The 10,617-nt window shown below is 33.3% G+C and overlaps 2 protein-coding genes across 2 annotated transcripts; both read right to left on the bottom strand.

Annotated features, from left to right (window-relative positions):
* Positions 1–1,052: 1,052 nt before the first annotated feature.
* LOC104849732 (olfactory receptor 4K14) lies at positions 1,053–1,994 on the bottom strand. The gene has a single exon (XM_010606258.2). It carries the CDS (start codon positions 1,989–1,991, stop codon positions 1,053–1,055), a length of 939 nt encoding a protein of 312 aa, XP_010604560.1. The 5' UTR covers positions 1,992–1,994.
* Positions 1,995–9,459: 7,465 nt separating this feature from the next.
* On the bottom strand, positions 9,460–10,384 carry LOC104849731 (olfactory receptor 4K14-like). The gene is given in 2 exon segments (XM_010606257.1): positions 9,460–9,709; positions 9,711–10,384. Coding segments are annotated over 2 exon segments (924 nt in total).
* Positions 10,385–10,617: the final 233 nt, after the last annotated feature.

The raw sequence follows: 10,617 nt of genomic DNA, 5'->3' as shown, positions 1-10,617 counted from the left end.
AGTTTTTTGGTTTTTTTTATACTGGGGATTGAACTCCAGTCCTCGTTCTTGTGAGGAAGGCTGTGGGAACCACTGAGCCAAATCCATCATTTTAAGATTTTTGTTACTGATTCTTAAAAATAAAGTTTAATCCATGTAATTTATTATTATAAAAAAATATAAAAAGAATACAATATATGCTATTTAACTTTTAGGAAAATTTTTGAAATAGGCAAAAGCTTATTTGTACAGAGTTTGAAAAGTAACTATTGCAGACATTTGAATAAAATCACTGCTTAGTTAATAAAATATTTCATTGTGTATTCATTAAATATTAGCCACTATCCTAAATACTAAAGTTTTTAGAAATAACCAGGTATAGCATGGTTCCACCCTCAGGGAGATTAAATTTCATTACATTATAAAAATGTTTAAGAATTAAAACAATGAATATTCTTTGTGATTAATAACTCTGAGAAATATAATTAAAGTTTATTTGTTTTATTTTTATTCACTTATTTTTATTGAGCTAATGATCACCAAATAAGAGTAAATTAGACCATTATTCCTTATATGTTTTAGCACTCATGTTTAATATTTTCTTCATTTATTCCTCATTAGTATTTGGGTAGGAAGCAAGGGTCAAGAAAAAAATGTTCTCTTTGACAGAAAACTGAAGTGTAGAGGATTTAATGTCAGTGTTTCAGAAGCAAATTTTTTAGTGGTCTTAAGAGAACATTTAGAAAGTTTCATTAAAATGCTGTCCAGAAGAATGTACAAATTGCTTTGTAGAATGAATTACATAATTTTGCTTCGCATAGTTAAATGCACAGAAAAATATAATTGAAAAATTCTTTTATACAGAAGGATCAGGAGTGTTTGCATTCTAGGGAAATATTTTAAGGTGCTCTATTAGTTTCTTAGGAAATGTTGAAATTACCTTTTTATATCATCTCTTTTTCTGCACCTGAAACCCAGTATTAACAGGTTTACATAAACTAAACATAAATCCTTAACCTATTTTACAAGGTCATTATATTTTCAACTTGTGTTCACATTGAGGTTTCTTAGTATTAGATATTAAGCCTGGAATCTATGTAACAGCTTTGGAATCTCTTCATAGCATTTTTAATCTCTTTGTTTCTCATTGTATAAATGGCTGGATTTAGGAGAGGTGTGATAACAGAGTAAAACACAGCAAGGAATTTGTCCACCCAGGTAATGCTGAGTGGCCACACATAGATGAAGATGCAGGGCCCAAAGAAGAGCACCACCACTGTGATGTGGGCAGTGCAGGTAGAAAGAGCCTTGGATGTACCAGTTTTAGAACTTTGGTGGACAGTGAGAAGAATGTATGTGTAGGATATCAGCAACAGAATAAAGCAGGTCATAGCCAGAACCCCACTGTCAGCGTTCATTAATATTCCCAAGTTAGAAGAATCCATGCAGGCCAGCTTGAGTACCAGAGGTATATCACAAAAGAAGCTGTCTATTACCCTGGGGCCACAGAATGGCAGCTGTATAATTACAGCAAGTTGGCTCATGGAGTGCATAAAGCCAATGATCCATGCAGTCATCACCAGCCCAATGCACCTTTGCAGGCTCATTATAGTAGAATAGTGCAGTGGTTTGCAGATGGCCACATAGCGGTCATAGGCCATTACCACCAGGAGAACCATCTCACCCCCTCCAACAAAATGTACAAAGAGGATCTGGCACATGCAACCTCCGAAGCAAATAGTCTTGATTTCTCTGAGAAAGTCTGTGATCATCTTAGGAGTTGTAACTGAGGAAAGCCACATATCAACAAATGACAGATTGGCCAACAAGAAGTACATGGGGGAATGCAGACGGGGGTCCGTGATGATTAAGATCATGATGAAAATATTTCCAGATACAATGATCAGATAAAGCATAAAAAATATCATAAAGAGCAAGATCTGAATATTCGATGAGTGGCAAAGTCCCAGAAGCACAAATTCTGATGCTATAGACTGATTTCCTTCATCCATTTTGTTCAGTGCTGTGTGTCTTCTGAAACAACCTATAGAGAAAGACAGATTAGCAATTATTGAAATGAGGAAGGGAATTTTATTTATTTGGGGAATTTGGTGAAACAGTGAATAGATATGAAATTGATCTGTATAATTTCAAAAAAGTCTGAGTAAATAAACATAGTATTAAGCTCAAAAGAGAAACTAATTGTGAATGGCTTTTTAAGAGCAGAGAATGAGATGAGATTGCTATGCAAATAATTTATTAATAATTTTTCTTCACCCTCAGGGAAGTGAGGAAAGTAGAAGAGCCAAAGAAAAAGCTAAAAATGTTTGAAATATTGCCTGGAAAATAGCTTACCAACAAGTTCCGTCAAACAGGATCTGAGTGAGACATAGCCACAATTATTATAACAAACAATGAATATTTAGGTCATGTATTTAGGAAGCTATGCAAAGTGACATTGAAATCTTATAAAAATGATGTAACATTCTTTTTTCATTGTATTTCTTTAAGATATAAAATTAATATTTAGCTTATTACTCTAAAATATATATTTGTACAACACTGAAGAAAAACTACATAAGTCACATAATATATGTATTTGGTCTGATGATTTGGATACAAAACCAAGTACATTATCACTTATTAAAAGCTACAACTAAATGGAAATCATTTAGTAAACTAAGCAGACTAAAAATTTTTGCAGAGTGAAAGTCAACTCAGACCAGATTCAGAGTTCATAAATTTGAATGGAAAATCAGTTTTACTCAAGCTTATCAGCAGAAATTATCTATCAATTAAATAAAAGGATAACTGAAAATTTCAAATTTAATTTTGAAATGCTATCATTTATAAAACATCAGAGATATAAAATGTGCTATTATCTATCCTTTATGTATTTGATCTGTGTATTTATGTGCATTTATAACATAAAAATGACATAAACATGTACAGGGAGTACATTTTTGACTATGAATACTGAAAGTATGAGCAGTTAAAACTTCAGTGGTGACTATTTTCATCCAAACAGAATGATTTTGTTTATATTGGTCCCTGGTAAATTAAGAATTGTTCTGAAGCAGCAGATTGGAAAAGTTATTATTGTTTTTTCCCCCCACCATTTATTAATTTCTCCATTGGCATTGTTTCATTTTTAAAAAATTTTCTGGTCTCCTTTTATATTTGAAATCTCTGAAGTGGTAGGAAGGAGAGTAAATGAACAATGAAAAGCATTATTGCTTCGTGAACTCTGAAGCATGCATTAAGGTCACAAAGAATGAAACTTTTCTAATGTAATTAAGTAAAGCACGCATTTGCTGTGGAAAATGAGACATATGATAATAATCTTAAAGCACAAATAAATATGCCCTCTATTAATTGTATAACTTTAAAATTAATATCTTGATATTATACCAGATAGATTTTTGTCCCCAAACACTGAAAACTCTGACACTTGTCTTGAAACTTAATTTATTATCAAGATAAACCTTTCAATATTTGTTTCTATACCTGCTGGAATAAGTGACCCAGAAGATAAAAACAATTAACACAATATCACTTCTTTGAGAATAATTTGTTAAAAGATGAACATATAGTTTTATAGGCAACAAACTACCATGAAGAAATAATAATTTTTATCAGTTTTGGACATTAGTAATATTTACAGTCATTGTAATTATATTATTTGATATTAATTTTGTATTTCGAAGAATTAGTGGAGTAGTTACAAGCTTTTTAATTAGTTGCACCTGGTCTGAAATCTTAGTCTATTACTTGTTGAGCCTGTAATTTTGATATTAGTATCTGTTTCTGAAAAAAGGAAACTCAGTCTAATGAGTGTGATGATGTGCTGTGAAGAGGAATGAAAAATAAATGGCATGATACATACACATACTCCCTATGGTGAGTATTGTCATTATGTATTGCAAACATGTACGCATAAAAAAGTAAAAGAGGAAATACAGAAAAATAAGGGTTTATCAGATCTTTCTATCAATAAAAGTATTTTTTTGTTAAAAAAGAAATATAGGAGTAGGATTCAGCTCCGTGGTTCTGCTGCCTGCCTCACAAATGCAAGGACCCGAGTTCGATCCCTGGTACCAAAACCAAAACCAAAACAAAACCCTCAAAAAAGAAATATAATCATTTTGGCACATTTACTATTAATAACTATTAAGCTAAGCCTTGCAGTATATTTTCTGGATGGTTTTGGTAAACATATTCATGCATAGCCAAGCACTTTGTCATCACAATATACAAAACAAAATTTCTTTAAAATACCTACCTCTTAAATTTTCTCTAAATTAACACACACTGAACAAACCTATAGGATGTACAAATTCAAGGGTCATATCAGACTTGCCTCTTGCTTTCCAAGGACTTAATTTTTTAATTTGTCACTTCTACTTGGCAAAGGAGCAGTTATTAATATTTTAAGAGGTCTCACAAGAGGTGATAACACATTTTTAAAACATGGAATTCTTCCTTTTATTTCAGAGAAAATTTCTATCAACAGGGTAAATGATAATTCTCTTTGATGAAAGTGAGAAGTCAGGGAAAGTAGCCAAACTGTACTGCCTTTTTAAAAAGGTATAAAATATAGCAACATAATCCCCTCAAGGTCCATAAATCAGGGACAAGAAGATAAATATTGCATGATCTTAATGAAATGTGAGATCTAAAAATATTAAACTAGGGATGGGGATTTGGCTCAATGGTTCTGCTGCCTGCCTTGTAAGTGTGAGGTCCTGAGTTCAATCCCCAGTACCAAAATAAATAAATAAATAAATAAATAAATAAATAAATAAATAAATAAAATAAATGAAAATATTAAACTTACATAGAGAGTAGAGTCGTAGTTACAAGAGGTTCTGGGGCTAATGAGATACTTGTCAACCAGAGCAGTTTCAGTTAATCAGGAGGAATTAGGTATTTTGATCTATGGCACAATTTATAATGATATAAAATAAATTGTATTATGCATTTAAAATTTGCTAAAAGTACCATTACCAATGCCTCACTACAAATAAAAAGTAAATGAGGTAATGGACATGTTAATTAGTTTGATTTAGTCATTTCCATATTGCACGTATAGCACAACATCATATTGTGCCCCATAATTATGCGCAATTATTGTGCTTAAAATAAATAAAATGTAATACATTTTGATCCTATTCTAGGTGAAATATTCTTCCAGAAAGATTATTTTCTATATTAATAAATTTAAAACTCTCTATCAATATTTATATTATATAGTAAGAATCTTATCCTAGGACAATTTAATACATTTACTTAACTATACATGGGGTAAAGAACTTGGAGAAATTGCAAGCTTTTCCCCGTGCCTCATTTTGTCTTCCTTTCTTCTCAGGGCATGAGTTTTAATCCTCTTTTTGAAGTAATATTACTTTGAATTCAATGATTAATCCTTTCCACTTCTATCTCTATGCAAAAAGCTATCTTAGCATGTGATGCTTTTTCTGATATAAAAAAACGTTACTCAATTAAAGGGGACAGATGGCTTTCAGAAGGATAACTGGAAGCGACTGATCTAAGAACTGTGGTCTTTGGACACAGACTTTGAGGTATCTCAGAGGCAGCACATTGTTGTGTGTGCATTGTTGTTAAAATTATATGTATGAAAATAAGAATAGCATAGGAGGAAACGTATGTGTAGTGGTTTTTGAAAATGTCAGAAGTGGACCTAGTGATTCTTAACTGTTAAGGGGTATGTGTGAAACAGGTAGAAAAATATCGAAATAATCTTAAAAGAGAGTCACGAAGAACAAAAGATGACTTACTAAGCACAAGTTTTCTCTAAGGTCATATTTTCTTTTAGTCTGCTCTTCTGATGTGGACTCGGGATGCTATCCATTGTTGGGTGAAGACAGTTATGTGAGGGAGTGCTATTCCTCAGCCAGATTTTATATATATATGTATTCATCACCTGAAGTGATCCCTTGGGCAAAGATTTTCTGTTCTGTGCTGTTATGTTCTGCACAATAAGAATCATGGATGTTTTTAACTTGAATACTCTGCTGAGAGCTTCTCTAATAGCAATGGTATCAATTTTTGCATACCTTGGAAAACAAGAGAAACCTCATATGAATCAGCCAAGTGTTAAACATTTCTGAAGTTGCAAATTTTTTCTTATACACAGTAAAAGTGACATCTTCAAACTTGATCTATAATTTGATGTAAATACTTAGATTCAATTAAAATTTAATTGCAGTTGCAAGAAAAATCATATCTCTGTGTGACGTATGCCACCCACCAAGCATCCTGATGTAGATGGACTGTATAGATTGGCAGGAACTCTTAGTCAGCTGATTTGTTTGATATTATCTGTCACTACTCGACAACCTGACACACTGGATGCCAAACCATCAAGATATTTACAGATTTTTTAAAAAGTAGGACATTTCTGTTAGTTTAAATACATTTATTTTGACCTCTGATTTTTAAAGAATCTTATTTGGGTAAAATTGTCAGATGTCTATATGTAAAGTACTCATTTGCTTTGCTTTTTTTCCCCATAAATCAGTTGACTGTATTTATATGGACATATTTCTGGACCATTGATACAAATGTTTAAGCTTTTTAAAGGATCGTTATAGTAACGTGGCAACATCTGAAATTGACATCTCTGTACTGGAAATGACAGTAGTAATGGGAGCTGTGTGTTTTATTGGACACTTTCCCCGTGTTTTCAAGAACTTTCACGCTTCGTAGCTGAAGATAACAGAACAGATTCTACCTTAAATTCCTGTTTTTTAATGTATTGCCTTGAGTCTCAGAGCAGACTTCATTTGGACAAGGCTGGAACTTTTGAGACTTGGCAAAGATTATTAATTTTCATTTGTATGCAAGATAGTTGTATGATGTTAGGAAGAGTTATTAACTTATGTCTATTTGGAGATTGAGGATGGATTAAGGAGATGTGTTTGCTGTTAGGTTGACAAGGAGTAGGATGAGCTTGTCAGTGTGATTGACCAGGGAGCTACAGGAGATTAGTAAAGCACACTTCTAGGTGGGTCATGAAAGCATAAACTTGGGATCTGTACTTGTTCACTGACTCACTTCTTCCCTGGTGGCATTCTCCTGATTTGCTTTCTGGCCACTACAAACTGAACAACTTTGCTCTGCAACACTTGTCTCCATGTTTCTGTCCTGAGACCAGATTACCATGGATGGATTTTCCTGAAAACTTGATACAAATAAACCTGTCCTCCTAAAACTATGGGTTTTCATACTTGCTCCCGCCAAGTAATACATGACCACAAACAGAATCTGGCATCAATGGTGGACTCAAATACATTTCAGAGTTGTCAAAATAGGCTGCTATTCTTTGTTAGCTGAGTAATTTTTTTCAGTATCATCTATAATTACACGATGTCTTGAATGTTATACACCAGATGTGGAATTTTAATATCCTTAGATTTTATTTCATATAGATGTGAATTTAAAAAAAAATGATTGAATGGAGTACTACTCAGCCATAAAGAAGGAGAAGCTAGAAACATTTATGGTTAAATAGATGCACATTGAGGCCATATTCTTAAGTGAAATAAATAGATCACACATGTATAAATACCGAGTAGTTTGTCTGGTGTGAGAAACTGAAAGCATAAATAAGATCAAAATATATAATAGATAATATGATATAGAAGATAAGGCCCAAAGGGGAAGGGAGAGTTGGAGGGGTAGGGGAAGGGAAAGGAATAAATACGCAAAAAGGAAAAATGAAAACAAAGTCTTTGTACATAGGGAGGGTTGGGGGTTGAAGGCAGGGCAGAGGAATGGGGGAAAAAATAAGAGCCAAGAGATATCATGGAAAGGTACAAATTCCCAATGACCCCCAATGTCATCATATTAAATACCTATAATGAACCAATAAACTTGATGAATAAAAAAATCATTTATTGTGATCATTTAAAACAGCTTTTTCATTCTACAATCAATATATATTACACTTCAAATGTTTAATTTGAAGAGATTTGATTTACATATGTATACAATCATGAAAGCCCACACAACAAGCTGGTTAAATGTGTATTTTACCTCAGCCTCCAAAGATTTGTTGCTCTTTGGTAAAAGCCCTCTTTCTGTCTCTCATGCACCCACACTCTCCACCGTTATTTGTGCCCTATAAATCTTTATTAGTTCACATTTTCTGTAAATATAAAATATACTCAAGTACTCTTTTTTTGGACTGATGTCTATCATTCAGTATACCTTTCCCTTCATATTTATCCTGCTCTGTTTATGAAGAGTGCATTTCTTTTGTTGCTGAATAATATTCCATTTTATTTATATACCATAATTTGGTTATTGATTCATCTTCTTGTAGTCATATTTTGGCTATTAGAAAATAAGTCTCTTATGAACATGTATGTACACATTTCTGCATGACATAAATTTTCAACTTTATCGATACTCGTTTTATGCCCCAGAATATAGTCCTACTTGGATATGTTCTGTTTGTCCTTGAAAATGATTAATATTCTCATTGACATTTTTGGTTAAAGAATTCTATAACTTCTGTTATTTTTCAGTTGGTTCATGATGCTCTTCATATCAAACAATCTCATTAATTTTTTTTTTTTTTTTGCACCGGGATAGAACTTGGAACCTTGCACTTGTGAGGCAGGGGGCAGAACCACTGAGATAAATCCCTGACCCTAATCTCATTAATTTCTGACTATTTCATCTATTAAATATTGAGAAGAATTCTGAAATGTTTGATTATAACTTCTTGTCCCTTTGTCCGGGTAATTATATTTTGTTTCACATGTTTTTAAGTTGTTATAATAAGAACGAATATATTTAAATAGTTATATCCTCCTGATTGTGATATTTTCTTAATAAAAAAAACAACTTAAATTTTGGTACCGTTATTTACAATGAAATACACTTTGGCTGTTTTAAAGTAGCCACAGAATATTTCTTTTGATGTGGTCAAAATCATTTTGTAAAAACATAGTCTCCAATAGACTTTATTTCTTATTTAGTTCGTGAAAACCAAGTGAAAGTAATCAGGACTATTATTCACTGTGTTATTTATCACTTTTATTTCACATTCTCTTTGTTTTTTCTTTAATTTTTTTCTTACTAGTACTCATGTAAAATATTAGGTTGAGAAAAAATAATGTTCACATTTTTTTTTGTGTGTGTGGTACTTTGCACTTGCGAGACAGGCAGCAGAACCACTGAGCTAAATCCCCAGCCCATGATCACATTTAAAAGAAAAACAAAAAATAAGTGAAAATATCAAGGAAAGTTCCAGTGGTACAGAAACACTTATTTTTCATTTAAGGTTTAGAGGAAAATTTTATGAAAGATTCATTAAAATGCTCCCTAGTGGAGTAAATGTATGCTTTTAATAAAATAAATACAGATGTCTTTTAACAAAGTTGAAGGAGTAAGAAAACTGGTTAGGTAATTACCTGATAAGAATCACTAGGTTTCTAGGCATAAAACATTTCACATGGAATCTGCACAATAAATTCTGAATCTCTTCATAGCGTTTTTCATTTCATTATTTCTTAGGGTATAAATGGCTGGATTTAGGAGAGGAGTAAAAACAGAGTAAAACACAGCAAGAAACTTGTCCATCCAGGTGAGGCTGAGTGGCCACACATACAGGAAGATGCAGGGCCCAAAGAAGAGCACCACCACCGTGATGTGGGCAGTACAGGTGGACAGAGCCTTGTTTGCACCAGTAGCTTTTGCAGACAGTGGCAAGAATGTGTGTGTAGGAAATCAGCAACAGAACAAAAGAAGTTAGGGCTACAAAACCGCAATTAACATTCATGAAAATTTCCAAATTATAATGACTCGTGCAGGCTAACTTGACCACCAGTGGTCTGTCACAAAAGAAGCTGTCTATTTCCTTGGGGCCACAGAAAGGAAGCTTCGCAATCAAAACCACTTGACTCATGGCATGCACAAAGCCAGCTGTCCATGCAGTCACCACCAGAACAATGCACCTGTGAAGGCTCATGATGGTGGAGTAGTGCAGTGGTTTGCAGATGGCCACATAGCGGTCATAGGCCATTACCACGAGGAGAACCATCTCAAGTGCTGCAATGAATTGAGAAAAGAAGACCTGGGACATGCATCCTTCAAAGGAAATGGTCTTATTTGCCCTGAGAAAGTCTGTGATCATCTTAGGCGTAGTAATTGAGGAGAGCCACATATCAACAAAGGACAAGTTAGCTAACAAGAAGTACATGGGCGAATGTAAATGGGGGTCAGTGATGATTAAGGTCATGATGACAATATTTCCAGGTACGATAACCAGGTAAAGCATCAAAAATATCATAAAGAGTAAGACTTGAATGTTCCATGAGTGGCAAAGTCCCAGAAGCACAAATTCTGACACTATAGACTGATTTCCTCCATCCATTTTGTTCAATATATCCTCTGAAATAACATAGATGTGATAGATTGCCAGTCATTAGAATGCAAAAGGGTAGGAATTAGCATCCACATCAAGAAACAAAATTATTATTGTGATATGAAATCTATATAAGCATATACGATATTATACCCAAAATAGAAATAATAAAAAGTCCAAGATTGACTTTTCCAAGAGCAGAGACTAAGATGTGATTGCTATGCAAGCAATTTACTGAGCAT

Source organism: Fukomys damarensis, unplaced genomic scaffold, assembly GCF_012274545.1.
Source record: "Fukomys damarensis isolate Sample0158 unplaced genomic scaffold, DMR_v1.0_HiC HiC_scaffold_17, whole genome shotgun sequence".
In the NCBI taxonomy this organism is placed as follows: domain Eukaryota; kingdom Metazoa; phylum Chordata; class Mammalia; order Rodentia; family Bathyergidae; genus Fukomys; species Fukomys damarensis.
Note: the sequence above shows the minus strand (reverse complement) of the source record. Positions and strands in the feature narration are given on the sequence as shown.

Excerpts from the sequence above, each read along its gene's own strand:
- LOC104849732 (XM_010606258.2), bottom strand. The coding sequence starts at position 1,991 with ATGGATGAAGGAAATCAGTCTATAGCATCAGAATTTGTGCTTCTGGGA.